The 20,919-nt window shown below is 45.2% G+C and overlaps 1 protein-coding gene across 1 annotated transcript; it reads right to left on the minus strand.

Annotated features, from left to right (window-relative positions):
* Positions 1-1,654: 1,654 nt before the first annotated feature.
* On the minus strand, positions 1,655-20,862 carry LOC138978876 (F-box only protein 42-like). Its single transcript, XM_070351682.1, has 8 exons — positions 20,655-20,862; positions 18,480-18,716; positions 16,331-16,434; positions 15,792-15,958; positions 14,853-14,949; positions 6,937-6,993; positions 5,123-5,239; positions 1,655-2,879 (listed from the first exon to the last, which is right to left on the minus strand). Exons 1-8 carry the CDS (start codon positions 20,812-20,814, stop codon positions 1,677-1,679), a joined length of 2,142 nt encoding a protein of 713 aa, XP_070207783.1. The 5' UTR covers positions 20,815-20,862; the 3' UTR covers positions 1,655-1,676.
* Positions 20,863-20,919: the final 57 nt, after the last annotated feature.

Consider the following 20,919-nt stretch of genomic DNA (forward strand, 5'->3'; position numbering starts at 1 on the left):
AGCGGGATTTCGTTATACCCAGGTTCGTTATAGCTGGACTCCACTGTATGTGGCTATTTGTGGATTTGCGAATGGTTTTTTGACAAGCTTTTTGTTATGTTAAACGCTTAGAACTGTCAAACGATTTGCGCCATAAAAATACCCTTACTATTGGTGTGTTCTTTCTTTCTTTCTTTATTTGGTGTTTAACGTCGTTTTCAACCGTTCAAGGTTATATCGCGACGGAGGGAAGAGGTGTGATGGGATAGAGCCACTTGTCAATTGTTTCTTGTTCACAAAAGCACCAATCAAAAATTTGCTCCAGGGGCCTGCAACGTAGTACAATATATTACCCTACTGGGAGAATGCAAGTTTCCAGTACAAAGGACTTAACATTTCTTACACACGTACCGCTTAACCAAAATCCCCACAAACATTGACCACACTCTATACAAGAAACACTTAAGGGTAAAAGGAGAAACAGAATCCGTTAGTCGCCTCTTACGACATGCTGGGGAGCATCGGGTAAATTCTTTCTCGTCCCAACCAATATGGGACTCCCCCCTAACCCGCGGGGGGTATTGGTGTGTGTCCAAATGGTATGATTTTCTCTTCCCTTAAAAAAAAGGACAGATTTGTGGCAGCTGATATGACTGTTTGCACAAAAAAGAAGGTGTCTTGGACATCACCGACACTGAGGCATTAAGTAACATTATCACACTTGGAAATCATGGATATTTCACAATCAAACAAAACAGATGTAACTGTTTTGTGGGTTTGTTGCTTCCACATATATACACAACAATCTCTCCCTTTCTCTCTCTGTCTGTCAGTCTCTCTCTGAAAAATATGGCCATACGTACTCTCTCTGAAAAATATGGCCATACGTACTCTGAAAAATTATACTTTTTAGACTAAGACACTGTTACTCTCTGTATCTCTCTGTTTTGTCTAAAGTCTTTACAGCATTTTAAACCTCAATCATTCAAATAATGCATAAGTTGCACTCAATTCTATGCTTTCCATGGAAAGGAAAGACAACATGCTCACAACAAAATACATGCCATCCTAAAGCTCAAATCAATGGGACACACACACAAACACACACACCAGCAAACCACCCAAAATTACCCTGCAAAACTTTTATGCAAGCACCTGGCACTCTTGCAAGTACATCCTGGCCACACAGGAAAGTGCTGTACCCCCCCTCCCCCTCCACATCCCAAACCCCACTACCCAAATCCTTCCTCTCTTCTCTCCAAAACAACTCCCCCACCCCATTAAACTGCCTCTACAAAAGAAGAAGCAACTTAGGGTTGATGACAAATACATCATTGCTATCATCACAACAAAGCCCCTTCCTCGAACAAACTGCCGGAACAATGGATGCAGCCACTTGATTGAACAAACCGTTATGTACGACGTGGGATCAGTAGGGGGTGGGGATTGAGAGTTGACATGCTACATGAACTTTTTGTCGTTGTGGATCTCCACCCCCAATGCCCCCAACCTCCTTTCGTAACAATCGACAAAGCCGCTGCGGGCTGACAATAAAAAAGACAGTTTTTTTAACAAAGTGGGACCCACAGTTAAAGGGAGCGTTGACTTGCTGCATGTGTTCTGGACACCCCCCCCCCCCCCTACACTTTTGACCACTCCCACCCCCTCACCTAACACCTCCCCCTTACCAACTGGCGCTACAAACGACGAAGCCACTTGGGGCTGATGACAAACAGACCGTTACTGACGACATGAGACCCGGAGTTGGGGGGAGAGTTGACCCGCTGCATGGGGTTTTGGTCGTGCTGGATCCCCCCGAACAAAACCAGCTCCCCCCGCCCCTCCACCAGCGAGTAAAAGATTGTCTCCTCGGGGGCGCCGGGGGTGATGGTTTCTCTGGTCGGCAGCCAGGTGGCAGTCCCAGAGGCGACCACTTCGCTGAAGTCTAGGACATGAAGCACCATGGGATTGCGCGGGACGTAGTCGGCGCCCCGGACGTTGCTGTTGCTGGCTCCGCTGCGGTTCTGGCTGTTGTTGCTGTTGCGAGACCGTAGACGGTCCTCGTGCTTGCGTAGCATATCCAGCTGCCGTTGTCGGTTGTGCATGGCGTTGGGCCGCACAGAGGGGTACCCCGGTCGCGGCGCCTGTGCCCCTGCCATCTCAACATCTGGGTTCAAGTCCGAGTCGGAATCGCTGTCAGTGAGGGGGAAGTTATGCGGCCTGTGATGGGAGGGAAAGCCGGCACCGGGGAGCAGCGCCGCGCGAGCACCCTCAGGAGATTCTGGGTTGTTGCCGCTGGATCCCGCGTTGTTGTTGCTGGGTCCAAGGATGTTGCCCAGACCTGCGTTACTGGGTCCGGGTCTTTCATCGTCACTTGCGCCCCCAGCCCCGTGATTGAGCGCAGAGGCACCAAATCTGATGCAGCTTGCGTCGTGATGAGCTCCCACACCCGGAGAGGGGAGGCTGTGGGGAGGAAGGTGGGGGTGGGGGTGATGGTGACCGTGCAGACCCCCCGCTACCGCCCCCCGCAGCCCACCACGAAGATTGAGCCGCTGGACGTCGCGAATGTTGGGGTTCTCGGCGCCGTGGAAGTTGGGTTGCTGCACGATGTCCGGAGGTCTTCCAGGGGCTGGGGGAGCTGCTCCCATAGCTCCGAACCCCCCTCCCCCACCCCCATCCTCTCTCCGTCGCTGGAAGGCTGCCATAGGAGGGAAGGGGGGAGGGGGTGGGATGTGAGGGTGGTGCGGAGGAGGGTGGGGGGCCGCCCCGTTGGGAAGTGGACCTGCGGGCTGGGCTTGGTTCAGCTGAGGGGGAATCCATATCCGGTTGTGGTGCGAAGGTTCCGGGGTCGAACCTTTCACCTTGCTGTTCTTGCTGATGAACACCGCCATGCCGTTCACCTGTCACGAGAAAAACAATCTTGATCATTTCATTATATCCTGTTCATTACAGTCGAACCTGTCTATAATCACAACCAAATGACCGACTAAAATTAGTCGTTATAGATGGGTGGTCACTTTTCCTCCGAAAACGGGGTATGGCTGCCTAAATGGCGAGGTAAAAAACGGTCATACACGTGAAATTCCACTCGTGCAAAAAACACGAGTGTACGTGGGAGTTTCAGCCCTAGAATGCAGAAGAAGAAGAAGGTGGTCACTTTGAACAGGTGAGTTGCATCAAGAAAAAAAATCGTTGGGGATCCTTGAGATGGTCCCAATGGGTGGTTGGTTGGTATCGAGAGGGGGCCGCCCTTGCAGTGGGCTGAAACTCCCACATACACTCGTCGGTTTTTATGTGTGAGACCGCTTTTATCCTTGATACTTTCCTGGTTACACTGACATGGACCTTTTTTGTGTGCACTTGGTCTTGTGCTTGCGTGTGCACACACCAAAAAGGATCAGGCACTAGCAGGTCTGCACACAACTTGACCTTGACCTTGGAGATTGGAGAATTCTCAACCCTCACCGACAGGGCCCGCCCGAGATTTGAACACTCAACCTTCCGCATGGGAGGCCAGCGTCCTGTTCACTGGGCCATTGCTCCCGTCTACACAAAGCACTTAGGCCAACAACATGGGAGGCCAGCGTCCTGTTCACTGGGCCATTGCTCCCGTCTACACAAAGCATGCAGGCCAACAACATGGGAGGCCAGCGTCCTGTTCACTAGGCCTTGCTCCCGTCTACACAAAGCACTTAGGCCAACAACATGGGAGGCCAGCGTCCTGTTCACTAGGCCATTGCTCCCGTCTACACAAAGCACTTAGGCCAACAACATGGGAGGCCAGCGTCCTATTCACAAGGCCGTTGCTCTCGTCTACACAAAGCACTTAGGCCAACAACATGGGAGGCCAGCGTCCTATTCACAAGGCCGTTGCTCTCGTCTACACAAAGCACTTAGGCCAACAACATGGGAGGCCAGCATCCTATTCACTAGGCCATTGCTCCCGTCTACACAAAGCACTTAGGCCAACAACATGGGAGGCCAGCGTCCTGTTCACTAGGCCATTGATCCCGTCTACACAAAGCACTTAGGCCAACAACATGGGAGGCCAGCATCCTATTCACTAGGCCTTGCTCCCGTCTACACAAAGCACTTAGGCCAACAACATGGGAGGCCAGCATCCTATTCACTAGGCCATTGCTCCCGTCTACACAAAGCACTTAGGCCAACAACATGGGAGGCCAGCATCCTATTCACTGGGCCATTGCTCCCGTCTACACAAAGCACTTAGGCCAACAACATGGGAGGCCAGCATCCTATTCACAAGGCCGTTGCTCTCGTCTACACAAAGCACTTAGGCCAACAACATGGGAGGCCAGCATCCTGTTCACTAGGCCATTGATCCCGTCTACACAAAGCACTTAGGCCAACAACATGGGAGGCCAGCATCCTGTTCACTCACTAGGCCATTGCTCCCGTCTACACAAAGCACTTAGGCCAACAACATGGGAGGCCAGCATCCTATTCACTCACTAGGCCATTGCTCCCGTCTACACAAAGCACTTACCATGCAGGCAGGGTGGCCCCACAAAGCAGGGGGAGACAACCTATGACCCGAGAATCACAAGCCCAGCGCTGTACCAGCCGAGCTACCATGCACACAAAGCACTCACCATGCAGGCAGGGTGGCCCCACAGAGCAGGGGGAGACAACCTATGACCCGAGAATCACAAGCCCAGCGCTGTACCAGCCGAGCTACCATGCACACAAAGCACTCCCCATGCAGGCAGGGTGGCCCCACAGAGCAAGGGGAGACAACCTATGACCCGAGAATCACAAGCCCAGCGCTGTACCAGCTGAGCTACCATGCACACAAAGCACTCCCCATGCAGGCAGGGTGGCCCCACAGAGCAGGGGGAGACAACCTATGACCCGAGAATCACAAGCCCAGCGCTGTACCAGCCGAGCTACCATGCACACAAAGCACTCCCCATGCAGGCAGGGTGGCCCCACAGAGCAGGGGGAGACAACCTATGACCCGAGAATCACAAGCCCAGCGCTGTACCAGCTGAGCTACCATGCACACAAAGCACTCCCCATGCAGGCAGGGTGGCCCCACAGAGCAGGGGGAGACAACCTATGACCCGAGAATCACAAGCCCAGCGCTGTACCAGCCGAGCTACCATGCACACAAAGCACTCACCATGCAGGCAGGATGGCACCACAGGGCAGGGGGGGAGAACTCTGCACAATGCACCATCACCTCCTCCCAGGTCCCCTCGTTGTCCCTCAGGTGTAGCAGCCACACGTCGCTGAACATCTGGCGCAACACACACAGTTCACAACATTCATAGCAACACACACAGTTCACATGATTCAAAGCCTCGGATCTGTCTTGCCTATCCTGTAGGTACAATGCCCATTTTCAAAACATCTAGGATATATATAATCACTGCTATTCAGTGGAACCTCCTAATTTAAAACTTCCTCCTTTTTCAAGACCCTTGCTTTTTACATTTAGTCAAGTTTTGACTAAATGTTTTAACATAGAGGGGGGAATCGAGACGAGGGTTGTGGTGTATGTGTGTGTGTGTGTGTGTGTGTGTGTGTGTGTGTAGAGCGATTCAGAGTAAACTACTGGACCGATCTTTATGAAATTTTTCATGAGAGTTCCTGGGTATGATATCCCCATTTTTTTTTCCATTTTTTCCATAAATGTCTTTGATGACGTCATATCCGGCATTTTGTAAAAGTTGAGGCGGCACTTTCACACCCTCATTTTTCAATAAAATTGATTGAAATTTTGGCAAAGCAATCTTCGACGAAGGCGGGACTTTGGTATTGCATTTCAGCTTGGAGGCTTAAAATTTAATTAATGACTTTGGTCATTAAAAATCTGAAAATTGTAATTAAAATTATTTTTTATAAAACGATCCAAAATTACATTTATCGTATTCTTCATCATTTTCTGATTCCAAAAACATATAATTATGTTATATCAGTGATGGCGCTAATATTTGTTCAAACTGGTACACAAACTTTTATGATGAAAACAGTCCAGAAAAAAAAGGTAGGCTGGTCATTGGAATCAGTAAGAGTCCAACTCAGAGTACTGGTTTTGTTGTTTTACCAGCGAAAAAAACGGTAGTTCTAAAAAATCAACCGGTAGGTTATACCGGCAGCCAATTATTTTTCGGTATTTTCTCATTTCAACCAGTAAAATACCGGTAATTACCGGTTAACGCCAATACTGGTTATATTCGGATTAAAAACTAGCTCTGAAAATTAAAAATATAAAACTTATGAGCAAAATTAAATTTCCGAAATCGATTTAAAAACAATTTCATCTTATTCCTTGTCCGTTCCTGATTCCAAAAACATACAGATATGATATGTTTGGATTAAAAACAGGTTCAGAGAGTTAACAAGAATAGAAATATAGAAAAGCGAGCTATCCTCCTCAGCGCAACCGCTCCCGCGCTTTTCTGTATTGTTAATTTCACTGCCTTTGCCACGAGCGGTGGACAGACGATGCTACGAGTGTACGGTCTTGCGAAAAAAATGCAATGCGTTCAGTTTCATTCTGTGAGTTCGACTGAGCTTGACTAAATGTTGTATTTTCGCCTTACGCGACTTGTTCATTTTTGTTTTGTTCATAACCTCTGTAAATTACCTCCAATTCAAAACTCCCTCATATTTAAAACTTGATTTTTTCATATTGTCTATTTTGTCTCTGAAATAGTCTCTTACTGTGCCCTAGCTGGAAGCACCAACACAGTTTCACTTGTGGGCAATGTGGCATCCCAATATTTCAATGCAAGGATTCTTGTACAGCGTTCAATTGGCTTTGGGATGCGCTTGTAAAGAAAAGTAGTCTAGGAATTTGTCTCGTCGTATTTTTTTTCCACTGACCGTTCTAATCGTATTCCAGACAATCATGCGTACAAAATATGGCGAAATCGTATGGGTTCCAAGGTCTGTATACACCCTTTACTGAGGGCTATAAAGAAATCTCACCTGATTGGCCCCACCACATCCCCCCACAATCATCACATGCTCTTCGTCCAGTGTTTTCTGCACAAAAGATAATATATTGATCAGACATAATATACATGTACTAGAGGAATACCCGGCTTCGCCGGGTACCGGCTTCGCCGAGAAGAAGTAGAGCCGAATGATACCCGGCTTCGCCGGGAAGAAGTAGAGCCGAATGATACCCGGCTTCGCCGGAGAGGAATACCCGGCTTCGCCGGGATGAAAGCGTTGTGGACAGTGACCTTTTAAAAATAGTAACGGGAATATGGATTGACGCCACACGAAGGAAGGGAGATAAACGCGCAAAACACTGTAGAAGATAAGGAAGAGTTACTGGAAATGGATGTAGTGGATCTACAGAAAAACCAAAATCGGAGCACGTTTTCAAAATTTTCATCGACCAGATTGTGTCCGGGATCTACCTGAATATGCCCATCAAATTTGAAGCAGATCCATCGAGAACTTTGGCCGTGCATCGCGAACAGACAGACAGACACAAGCCGTATATAGATATAGATGTACCTTGTCTATGTGGAAGAATTCCCATAGAGTATGTTAAAGCCTCAAAAAACATGTATGATGTTTAACTTCATGAAATCCAAAGTAGATTGACTGCTAACGTTCCAAAATTCAGAATCGAAAAATTAAATAAAATCATCATTGATTACCTCGCTGGCATCTTGAAAGGGAGTTACAACCACGCTTCTAAGAAAGATAAGTCCATTGTTTATATAAGTGTTTGTCTGTCTGTCTGCTTCACAGATCACTGGGTCGACGTACTGGTAAATGTAGCTTTTCGTTTTGTTAAAAATAAACGTTCCATTAACGTACAATTCTTGTATTTTGATTTTGTTTAACTTCATGGTTTACATGGAAAAGGGCTTAAATCAGCATAACATGGGTCAAGTAAGAAGTGCTTGGAACACAAGACTCCATCTGAGGCCCGAGAAGATGAAGAAGAAACGTAAGACAAGCATGTGAATCCTGGAATAACGAACAGCGCTACAAAAAATAACACAGTATAGATTCTGTAGAACAAATAAACAGCAATAAGTCAATAAAAAGATAAGTACTTAAATAAATAAACACTCACCCACTCCAACAAACCTGTTACTACTCATATCTAGGGTTGTTTTATATCTCAGTTAAATAAACAAATATACAATCGAACCTGCCCTGCGACTATATAATCTAAAGAGACCACCTGCCTAAAGAGACCACCTGGCTAAAGAGACCACCTGGCTAAAGAGACCACCTGCCTAAAGAGACCACCTGCCTAAAGAGACCACCTGCCTAAAGAGACCACCTGCCTAATAAAGAGACCACTTTTGCTCAGTCCCTTGGGTGGTCGCTTTAGACAGGTTCGACTGTACATAAATAAAGAACACAACAATTAAACAAAAATGGGGCGGTACCAAGCAAAAGTCGACCAGATCGCTGACTACATGCAGACGAATGGCTTTGAGCTATCTACCGAAAAAAAACGTGTTCATGGCCTTCACAGGAGTGCAGCTTGTCAAAAGGACATGTTCCATTACCATAAGAGTCATTCTCCAAAACTGGTTAACAAAAGTGGGAATAAGGCCCAAAAATAAAAATGGACTAATTTGAGTTGAATTATTGATTCAAAGGTTCTTTGTTATCAGAATGACAGTTTGCAAGAAACGAAAAAGCAAGAAATACGTTTCCTTACAAAATACAGGTATCTGATAGGGGGGTATACCCGTCTCATTACGTGCGCATCATCGTGACACAAATTTGTTAATAATGCAGTCATATTGAATGATTATATGTTGTACTAATTATAGCTTGACAAGCATGTATAAGGAGTTGTTTAAAAAGAAATAAATAAAAAAAATATAAAGAAATAATAATTTTTTTATAATTTTTTTTATAATTAATTTTTTTTTTTTTTAATTTTTTTTTTTAAATATACCTTGGCACGTACATACAATATACATGTACACACATTTATATTGGTGACAGAAAAGGTTTGTGGACAGAAAAAAGGGAATAAGAAAGAGAGAGAGAGAGAGAGAGAGAGAGAGAGAGAGAGAGAGAGAGAGAGAGAGACAGAGACAGAGAGAGAGAGACAGAGAGAGAGAGAGAAGGAGAGATCCTGCGTAAATGTGAAAACGTTGTAACAACCTTGAATTTGACGAGGTGTTGAATACGTATTTGACAACCACACATATAATTAAAAAAACACACCAGAAAATGTATAATTATATCAATTTTATTGTGATCAACAATATTCAGATCATGCAAAAACAAACACCATACTTTGAAAAATCCGAAAGAGCAACTGACAACAAAATGTGCCGGATATACAACAATAAAGCTTAAAGCAAAAGGTAACTAATACTGCAAGTGCTGTCCATATGTGTTTTATCTGCCACTCATGGAAACAAAGTGCACCTCACCAGGCTTTCTGTCCAATACCTGCAATATAAAGTTTATAGTATCAATCTTTGGATTGTATTATTACTGTCCAAATATATAAACGAATTAACTTGCAATTCTATATGACTGTGTTTTATTTGTATGCTATGCATGACCGCTTTACACTTCTCTTGCTATCATGATTATAAATATATCTACAATGAACGCTTTAAGTTTTATATTCACCATTCCTTCAAGAACGTTTGATGCACACACACACACACACACACACACACACACACACACACACACACACACACACATATATACACACACACACACACACACACACACACACATACACAGGTTTGGGTTTGTGTGTCACTGAATAAGCAGACTATAATGCAGGTCTCTCCAAACGGTGCTTGAACCGCATCCTGTACGCATACGTACGCACGTACGTACGCACGCACACATATACACATTTCGAAAACACACGCATGCACGCGTTAACATTTAACGCACGCACGTGCAAACAGACACACAGAGACAAAAAGACACACACACACAAACACGCACGCACGTACTCACACGCGCACGCACTTACACAAACTCACACACACAGAAAAACACACACAGAAAAACACACACAGAAACAAACACAGACACATACACTCACACGCACGCACGCACGTACACACACACATATACACGCACACAAACACAAACACACACACACTAGATTCTGGGGAGGGAGGGGGTATTCGGGGGGCAGTTGTCGGGGGGGAGGGGGGGGGGCAACTGTCCGCCCTTGGTTTGGATTTGTCTGGGGGGCAATTGTCATAGGGGCAATTGTTCAGAGGGCAGATGTACAAGGGCGAATTTTCTGGGGGATAATTAGCCTTCTACCGGAGACATCATTCACAACACGTCTAATTGTTGTCACTGGTGCGCACAAAACTTGGTCACTGGATAAAGTATCAAATTCATAATATTCGCTTTTGAGAATGCAATACAATGTCATAAGTGAGCAATCTACGTGACCATACACCTTTGTTTTAAGAAAAGGTTTTATTTTAAATCGCAAGATTCCGAAGATGCCGTTACGCTCACTTCATGAGATTACAGGACTGACAAGCGAAACCCGGTGGGGCTGAAGAACTTCATGGAATTCACACTTGCGTGGTTTTAATTTTAATTTTTTTTTTACAAACATGCTTATAAATGAATGAGCAACAAAATAATACCAACCTTGTCATGCAAGATTCCCAGGTGCTCAAGCAATCGGGGTCTGCATCTCGCCGGTAGCAGAGGGCGTTACGAACGCAGCCGTCCAAAATGTCAACTACACCTTCTTTTTTCATGAATTACGTCATTATTCACGACAAATTGTGAAAAAAACGTCACGCATCTGCATGGCTAGGTGATTAACAAAGGTGCAAACATAAAAATTTATGTTTTCATTCAGTTGAATTGATGCTAGCTTATAATGAAAACGGCCGTTACGAAGCCATCACGTGTGACACAAAACACTCTCTGAGACATCAAATTCGTCCAAAGTGTGTCCTCGGTTGAATGAATGCATTTTCTGCATCTTCAAGGTGCACTTGTTCACTTGATCGTAAAAAAAATAGTGATTATAAAGAAATTCGTTTGGTTACAGAGGTCGAAAAAATCTAAGTGAGCGTGACAACATGCGATGCGTACGAAAGGCTGTTTTCAACTTCAGTTTTGGGGGGTCTCAAACACAAAGAAAATAACAACATTTGCACAGGAATGAACCTTTATCGTTTCACAAAGTGACTTTTCAACAAATCATGCATAATGAATTTATCGTGTCAATGGACCGTAGCTTCCAATATATGTACCGAGCCTGTTCCCATTTTTCTGACGCCATTTTTGTTGATTTACTGACATTATTACACTATATTTAATATCAAAATACAAATATGTTCATTCATTTTGCTGTGGGTGCTTCTTCAAACATATCTGTATCCACATAAACAGGGGGAAAGGTCTAACCACATTTGCTTCTGTAAAAATGTCGTTTTAAGTGACCGACCTAAGAATTCACCAGCTTTGGAGAATGACTCATAAATGGGGTGCAGCTGGTGCCAGCAGATCAAACCAAGTTCTTGGGAGTGACATTCACAAGCTCTCTCAGTTGGGGCTCACACATAGACTCACTTGTGAGAAAAGCTCAACGCTCCCTAAATCTGATAAAGGTTCTGAGCAGAGAGTCGTGGGCAGCCGGAAAACCATTGATCCATCTTGTCAGTGCCCTTGTTCGGTCGCGCCTCAGCTACGGCCAAGAGGCTTTCTTTGCAGCTCCTGACAGTCAGTGGGTAAAGCTTGAAAGAGTAGAAAGAGCCGCTCTCAAAGTGGCGCTGGGGGTCCCCAGATCGGCAGTCTCCACTCTACTTTACCAGGAAGTGGGATGGCTGCCACTGAAAGAGGAATGCCACCTCAGATGTGCACAACTGGCTGTCAGAATACACTGTGTCCCAAACACGGCAGTGGAAGTATTTACCCCAGACATGGGAGATACCGACCACATGCAATACAAAGCTCTTGAATCCAAGACTCATACATACCAAACAGTGCTCCCAATATACAACCATGTGAAGGGCATATGGGAACAGAGTGCCCTGTCCAAGGAAAAGCTGGTTACAGGTGGTACTCTTCCTTACCCTCCATGGCTGCTTGAAGCCCCAAATCTGATCATGGACTATGGAGAAGGCCTCAAAAAGGCAGAAGACCCATTGCTGCTAGCCACAGTTGCAAAAGAAAAGATCGATCAACGATTTAAAAGCCACCTACAGGTCTTCACAGATGGTTCGATCCTGCAGTCAGGGGAGGCTGGGTGTGCCTTGTCGATTCCTGGACTTGATATAACACGAAAATACAAGCTAAACAAGGGGATCAGCATCTTCTCTGCAGAGTTATTTGCTATCTACATGGCCTGCACACTGATAAACGATCTGCCAACCCAACTCTGGGGGTGGTCATCCTTACGGACTCAAAATCCTCGTTGCAAGCACTTGCATATGGCACCAAGAACAGAGGAGAGATGCAAACTGAAATTCATTTCTTAGCCCACCAAATTATGACAAAAGGAACAGACTTTTCCCTCATGTGGCTGCCATCCCACACAGGAATCCGGGGAAATGAAATGGCGGACAGAGCAGCAAAAGCAGCGGCTATGTCAACCATGCCAGTGACAGACATTCGGCTCTCCTGCCAGGAAGCCAAACTGCTGCTAGCCAAGCTAAAAAGAGAGGAAAGAGAGCAGACACTGTCACAAACATGTGAAGAGAGAGGATGGATACACCTCCCCTACAATAGGAAAGGGCACCACCTCCCACTCCCCCCGAGACCCATGAGCCTGTTGCGTCGCTTGCGCACGGTCAGCAGCCGCATCTACTGGGACAAGGTAGTCTGTCAGTGTGGCAAGACTGGACACCTCACACACGTGTTTGAAGGTTGTGACACTCTCAAGGAAGAGATGTCTAGTCTCATCCGCTACAGAAGGGAGAATGCTCTCAGTCTGGGAGACTTTCTCCGCCCACACCCATCACTCGGAGAGAAACCGATGATGGTCTTGGTCACCAATCTGTTCACCTCAACTGTTGCGAGCTGGTTCTAGTGTGCTTGCAGCAGACCCAGCACAGCACAGATCCACTTCTGGAATCTTAAGCTAAATGTGTCCCAAGACACACATTTTGTAGTCCTGGCATGCTGAAAAGCAGAGGCCCCAACCTACAGGTTTGCTTCCATACCAAAAACGCCTCCAGACACGGGAACTTGGGAGCAGAGGCAACAGCTCCGCTTGAACCTCAGAAACCAAATGTGCCTCCAGACACACAGATCCCTTAGACGGCCGAGGCTGTGGCCTCTAAGGTTCTCTTGTACCAAACCGCCTCCTGACTCTGCATCAGATTGCTTGCGCTGGCATCTGCTTACATAGACCCACATTAAGTCACCACCGTGTGGTAGACACAGACGACATTTGGTAGCACTGACTGCCAGCTTTACGGTAATGCGTACCCCTAGCGCGGCTCTGCTTGGGTGGGAATGTTCTGAGCAAAACACTATGTGTTACTCCATACCCCCCGCCCTCCATGGAACTTCTTGACCCCAACCAATTGGGGGGGGGGGGGGGGGGGGAGTTTGCCCAGTCGGTAGAGGCGCTGGCTTTAAAACCGGTTGTTACTATCAGCGTGGGTTCAACCCCCAAGTTCGGCGCTGGATGTGTGTCCCAGAGTCAACTTTGTGCAGACTCTCCTCGGTGTCCGAACACCCCCGTGTGCACGCATGCGCACGATAAAGATCCCAGGGTCACAGCGAAAGCCTCAGGCCTTGGAAACACGAATACATGCATACAAAAATATGAATCCCGGGTGTCCGTTCGGCCAACAGCCAATAAAGTAACCATTTCAGCACTGACCCAAGACGACCCAACCCGGTCCCTAGCCCATTTCAGGTCTCCTCTAGCAGCCGGCAGCCAGCTGTCTACATCCCCCCCCCCCCCCCCCCCCCCCCCCCCCCTGCATTTTTATTTTTTATTTTCATACAAAGCCGGGTTTTCCCGTGTAACATGCCCCTAATGGCTTTGCCGTGAGGGCGTAAAACTTACATTTTCTCTCTTCTAAATAAAACAAAAAGAATAAATAACTTAACAAGTAGATAAATATGTCATAACAAGAAGGGCAAAGCCCATATGACTCACATGCTTGACCTTCTGCTTTACAACTTTTTCCTACCAAAATACATGTGACCTTGACCCAAGGTCAAGGTCATCCAAGGTCATGCAACACAAAGCTGTTAATTCAAGACATAGGAAGTACAATGGTGCTTATTGGCTCTTTCTACCATGAGATATGGTCACTTTTAGTGGTTCACTACCTTATTTTGGTCACATTTCATAAGGGTCAAAGTGACCTTGACCTTGATCATATGTGACCAAATGTGTCTCATGATGAAAGCATAACATGTGCCCCACATAATTTTTAAGTTTGAAACAGTTATCTTCCATAGTTCAGGGTCAAGGTCACTTCAAAATATGTATACAATCCAACTTTGAAGAGCTCCTGTGACCTTGACCTTGAAGCAAGGTAAACCAAACTGGTATCAAAAGATGGGGCTTACTTTGCCCTATATATCATATATAGGTGAGGTATTCAATCTCAAAAACTTCAGAGAAAATGGGAAAAATGTGAAAAATAGCTGTTTTTTAGACAACATTTATGGCCCCTGCGACCTTGACCTTGAAGCAAGGTCAAGATGCAATGTATGTTTTTTGGGGCCTTGTCATCATACACCATCTTGCTAAATTTGGTACTGATAGACTGAATAGTGTCCAAGAAATATTCAACGTTAAAGTTTTCCGGACGGCCGGCCGGACGGACGGACGGACGACTCGGGTGAGTACATAGACTCACTTTTGCTTCGCATGTGAGTCAAAAACAACAACAATTTGAAAAAATATAATAAATAAAAATCCCAAACTGACAAACCTGCGACTGCCCGTATCTGGGGTTGGGTTTTTTCCCTGTGATGACGGGTTTTTTCCAAGAGGACTCCACAAAGTCGAATAACCATACGTCGTTACACCTGGCAAACAGATACAGATATAAACAAAACCGTTATATACCTTGTAACGAAAGATGTTACACCTTTAAAGACCCCCAACCCCCTCAAGACATCTCTCTTTTTAAAATGTAAGAAGTTTTTTCATATTTTCAGTTCATAACCTCTGTAAATTTAGTCCCATTATAAGACTCCATCCTTATTCAAGACCTCAATTTCTTAGATTTTTGGAGGTTTTAAAAAAGAGTTGTGCCACACAAAAAAAATAGTCTGTTTACGGTAACCCGACCGACCCTAGACTTTTTTTCGCGCGACCCTAGACTTTTTTTTTGGCATTTGGGGAGAAAAAAAAAAGAAAAATTTTTTTTAAAAAAATCCGCAAAATAACTGAAAAATATGGTTTTTGGGAAAAAAAATTAAAATAAAATAAAAATCCCGACCTACCGACCCTATTTTTTTGGCCTATGTTACCGTAAACAGACTATTTTTTTTTGTTGGCCTTACCACTGTGCACCTTGTAAGTTAATGTAACTGTTACACTAAAACTAACACCTCAAATTATATTAATCCTATCAAATTCAATACTTGAAGGTGTAAACATTCTTTGAAAAAAATACCTTCCTAACTCAACGCCAACATACTTGGACTCTGTAACACTAACAGTACTAACTCACACACACACCTGAAACATTGATGATAGTCATTTGTTCATTTCAATGCTGGTTATATTCTAATTTACACATTCTTTCAAGTGCCAGGAGATTGGTTCCGCATAAGTTAAATGTAAATCAAACTGAGAAAACCAGGACAGAATAAATCAAACTGACCAAAAAAAATCAAACTGACAACAGAAAACAAGTACGTACCCTGAGCCGGTGTCATGTGACCCCCCAAACACCACCATAGCGTCCCCCATGATGGACGCTGAGTGACCGGCCACCGGGTGATGCGTATCATGGGACATCGCCATGATCTGCGACCACCGATTAGTCGATGGGGTGTACATGTGAAGTTCGCTGAAGTACCGAGGCGCCTGAAAACAAACACCCATAATCCCCCAAAATTAAGACATTTCTGCTGGACTACAATCTATATATATATATACAATAACTAGATCTTTCCAGTAACTATATCACCAAGCTGTCATACCAAATGATTGATAGCTTAACAGACTTTAGGGGGGGGGGGGGGGGGGGGGGGGGGGGGAATGCCAAGACAGACATAGTGTATATATGTGTATACATGTGTGAGCACGAGGAGGGCAGTGGGAGAAAAAAGCCTTTGAGCACCACACAGAGTGACTGACAGTGACAGAAAGAGAGAGAGAAGAGAGTGACCGAAAGAGACAGAAACAGATCCAGAGACAAAGAGAGTGATATATTGAGCGAGAGCAGGGTAACTTTACCTGATGTAGAGGCATGGGAGTGGGTCTGCTCCAGCCTCCGTAGAGAACCAGGGAATCTTTGTACACCACCATGGAGGCACACGCTTTGGGCGATGGGTACGTGCCTGTGGTCAACAAACAAGTACAAAAACACATCATCACGCTGCCCTTCAGGTTCAGCCCGCAGTTAACTTTGCACATTCTTTTTACCCAAAATGCAGTACCAAAGCTTCGTGAAGTAGACTTTGCAAAGTTGACTTTGCCCAATCCTAAACGAAAGAGTCACAATGTCAATGAAACAACAACAGAATTGGAAACTGTATGCTTTGGTTCACTTCATTTTTCACAGACAAGCATAGTTATCTAAATGTACACAGACACACACCGAAAGATCCTGTCATTTCAAGGCACAGTAAGCCTCCCGTAAGTTAACCATCACAGATATTGTCAGGCTTTTACACACAGTACAAACACCCTTCTATTTGAACGCTCACCGAACGGGAAAATCTTAGGTGCCCTCCGTAAAGAGCGAGCAATTTTCAAAGAATTTATTTTTGCGTGGTTAATCTTACCCCTGAGCCATCGTGAACCCGTGTGATCCAGTTTCCCCTTTTCACAATGCAGTCGTCAGTTTGTAATTTGAATACGGCTCGCTGTGAGCTTATCTGCAATAGCACGTTATTATGTACCTCTGATTATGCACGAAACGGATGTGGTTCACAAGAACTCTAGCGATGGCTTTTGACTGTTCAGAGGAACTGGCGATAGCATAAACCGTCGTCTGCTACGAGAACCACGACCTTGCGTGACCCTGCTTCCGGGCTTTTCTTTTTTCAAACTTTCAAAACTTCGAATTGTACTGATCTTGTCTTGAATGAAAAAATAATTCTTTTATGATTTAAGAATGTTTGCGTAACAAGCTTTCAATTTATTATTTAGATTTTAAAAGTTAGGTCTAGCGCCAAAACGCACCACGGTCCGATTGTGATAGAGACAATCCGAAAACTTAATTCTTTGAAAATTGCTCGCTCTTTACGTAGGGCACCTAGGATGTTCCCGTTCGGTGAGCGTTCAAATTGAAGGGTGTTTGTACTTGTGTGTAAAAGCCTGACAGTATCTGTGATGGTTTACGGGAGGCTTACTGTGCCTTTAACGTCAGAGTTTCCTGTTTGGTGAGGTACAGGAACCACAAAATACTTAATTAGCACGAACCCCCAAGACTGGGTAGCTCAGTTGTTACAGCACTGGACTTTTGATCCAAGGGTCACGAGTTCGCATCCTGGCTGGGACAACTTTATGTGTAGACTCAGAGGGGCTGGGCCGCTATTGCGCGAATCTAACCCTGACCCTAACCCTAACCCTAAAGATTCGCGCAATAGCGGCCCCGCGCAATAGCGGGCCGACCCCGGCTCAGAGATGATATTCATGTCCCACCCCGTGTCACCACAGTGGCAGGTAAAAGACCTTGGTCGTTCTGCCATAAGTACAGGTGGCTGATTACACCTTAAAACGAAAACACCTGGGTGGCGCAACTCTTGTTGCTGCTAGCTTTCCGCTGGGAGAAAGCTACTCGAAACCGGCATGGTTGGCCTAGTGGTAAGGCGTCCGCCCCGTGATCGGGAGGTCATGGGTTCGAACCCATACCTTCCTCCGAAAACGGCGTATGGCTGCCTAAATGGCGGGGTAAAAAACGGTCATACACGTAAAATTCCACTCGTGCAAAAAACACGAGTGTACGTGGGAGTTTCAGCCCACGAACGCAGAAGAAGAAGAAGAAGAAGAACCCATACCTAAGGGTCATACCTAAGACTTTAAAATTGGCAATCTAGTGGCTGCTCCGCCTGGCGTCTGGCATTATGGGGTTAGTGCTAGGACTGGTTGGTCCGGTGTCAAAATAATGTGACTGAGTGAGACATGAAGCCTGTGCTGCGACTTCTGTCTTATGTGTGGCACACGTTATATGTCAAAGCAGCACCACCCTGATATGGCCCTTCGTAAGCAAACCCAAAAAACAAAAAAAGTTACTCGAATTTTTGAGCAATGGGATAATAAAGTAAAGTAATTAAAAAAAATGGTTGGAAAAAAATGCCAAACACATAAAGCTAGCCTATTCCTGCAAAACACAAGCATACTGAGAGCGCTGCAAATCTCGTCAGCCTAATTAACTCACCGCTGGCCACAGGTCGCGCCCACTGTCTGGTGGTGAGGTCGAAACGCCAGAGGTCGTTGAAGGTGGTGTTGGTGGCGGAACAGCCGCCAAAGATGTACATGGACTGGTGGAAGTAGCAGGCGCTGTGGGAAAAGCGGTCGGTGATGGTGGGGGGCTGCTCACTGGCAATGAACGACCAAGTCATCTCACTCGCCCGCAGCATCTGGTGAAAGTTTCTCTGCAGCTTCACGATGAGGTCTGTTAACACAAAGAAATGGTACGTACAGTGGCACCACCATTTTGACTAAATGTAAGAGTAAGACCCACACAAATCTGAGAAAGTCAGGTCTTAAATAGAAGTTAGTCTTCCAATGGTTATGAGCAGAGAATCTCAAAAAAGCCTTCAAAGGGAAAAATTAAGTCTTTCATCGGGGGGGGTATACATAGGCCTAAAAAAAAGGTGTGGTTACGGTAACCCGACCTACCCTATTTTTAGGGGCCGACCCTATAACTTTTTATTACATTTGTCAAAAAAACCAAAAAAACAAAAACAAAAAAACCGAGTGCAGAAAACGCAATGGAAGCGAAAGCGCTCGAGTCGCACACTTATTTCTCTGTCAAGTAGGTTTAATTTGTACACATTAAAAATAAAAAGTTTTAAAAAAAAAGTTAAAAAAAAAGTGATTTCCTACCTTCCTACCCTATTTTTTGGGGCTATGTTTGTTACCTTAACCACACCTATTTTTTTTTTTCCATATATATATATATACTAGAAGAATACCCGCTTCGCCGGGTACGGCTTCGCCGGGAAGAAGTCAAGCCGAATACCCGGCTGTGAAGGGACCCGGCTTTGCCGGCGCACCGCACGAAGGAAGGGAGATAAACACGCAAAACACTGGAGAAGATCAATCAATCAATGAGTCTTATATCGCGCATATTCCGTGGGTACAGTTCTAGGCGCTCTGCAGTGATGCCGTGTGAGATGAAATTTTATACGGCCAGTAGATTGCAGCCATTTCGGCGCATATTTACCTTTCACGGCCTATTATTCCAAGTCACACGGGTATAGGTAGACAATTATTAACTGTGCCTAAGCAATTTTGCCAGGAAAGACCCTTTTGTCAATCGTGGGATCTTTAACGTGCACACCCAATGTAGTGTACACGGGGGGAGGTTCGGACACCGAAGAGAGTCTGCACACAAAGTTGACTCTGTGAAATAAATTTCCGCCGAACCTGGGATCGAACTCACGCTGACAGCGGCCAACTGAATACAAATCCAGCGCGCTACCAACTGAGCTATATCCCCGCCGGGACAGTGACCCTCTAAAAATAGTATAACGGGAATATGGATTGAGCGTTGTCGACAGTGACCTTCTAAAAATAGAAACGGGAATATGGATTGACGCCACACGAAGGAAGGGAGATAAACGCTGAAAACACTGGAGAAAATAAGGAAGAGTTACTGGGAATGGATCCAGAGAAAAACCAAAATCGGTTCAGCGCTGCGCGCTGAGAGCACGTGTTGAAATATCTCATTGACCAGGTTGTGTCCGGGGTGTACCTAAATATGGCCACCAAATTTGAAAGAGATCCATCGAGAACTTTGGCCATGCATCGCGGACACACACACACACACACACACACAGACAGACACAAGTCGTATATAGATAGATAGATACTTTTAGTGTATCACTGCCAGGTGGGTGGGGGAGAGAGAGTTTCAATAAAGATTAAATACACTATGCCAACTATTTACTGCATTTTAATTATTCTAACATGATGAAAGTTAAAACCCTAACCCTATCCCTGACTCTACCAATTGATTTCTTGTTTCTTCTGAAGAAGATGGGGGTGGGACCTAACTTAGTCGATCAAAAGCAAAAAGAAATAATATTAAATAAGAATGCTGAAACGATCAAATCTGTTTTACTTTCAAAAATCTGCAAAACTGTAAGTGTAGGTTGTAGCTGCGTAGAGCTCTCTAATTTGTATGATCATGCATGCAGCCCAGATCGCAACTCCAGTTGTGTTTTTTCTCCTTTTTGCGCAGAAGACTAAGCATGCTTGTTATCTCTAGATCTTCTGTTATCTACCAAACATCTGATCTGAGCCCGACTGAGGTTCAACCCATAAAGTCAACAATGTACCGTATATACCTCAACTGCTCAAGTGATTTGAGTGAAACTAGACTAACCTGAAACCACACGATGCCACTGTCTGCAAACTAGCATCGAGCTTTTCAAGTCTGCATAGGGCGACAAATGACCGAAAATCATCTCCAGAACTTCCTCTGGAACGTCACCAATATCTGCTTTGGGGATAAGCTCATTTCCGTCTTCAGCAGGCTCCATCATTAGCGGTGGTAACTGGTATAAATCGTCACACTTCGAGTCGGAGGTTTCCATGAAGCCACAACTCTTCTCAAACGGCACGAGAAAGAACCACTTCTCGCGAGAATT

Source organism: Littorina saxatilis, linkage group LG10 (genome assembly GCF_037325665.1).
Source record: "Littorina saxatilis isolate snail1 linkage group LG10, US_GU_Lsax_2.0, whole genome shotgun sequence".
Taxonomy (NCBI): Eukaryota; Metazoa; Mollusca; class Gastropoda; order Littorinimorpha; family Littorinidae; genus Littorina; species Littorina saxatilis.

Excerpts from the sequence above, each read along its gene's own strand:
- LOC138978876 (XM_070351682.1), bottom strand. The coding sequence starts at position 20,814 with ATGATGGAGCCTGCTGAAGACGGAAATGAGCTTATCCCCAAAGCAGAT. Across the intron at positions 18,717-20,654 it reads GTGGCATCGTGTGGTTTCAG|ACCTCATCGTGAAGCTGCAG; the intron begins GTTAGTCTAGTT and ends TTGTGTTAACAG. Across the intron at positions 6,994-14,852 it reads CCAGATACGGGCAGTCGCAG|AAAACACTGGACGAAGAGCA; the intron begins GTTTGTCAGTTT and ends TCTTTTGTGCAG.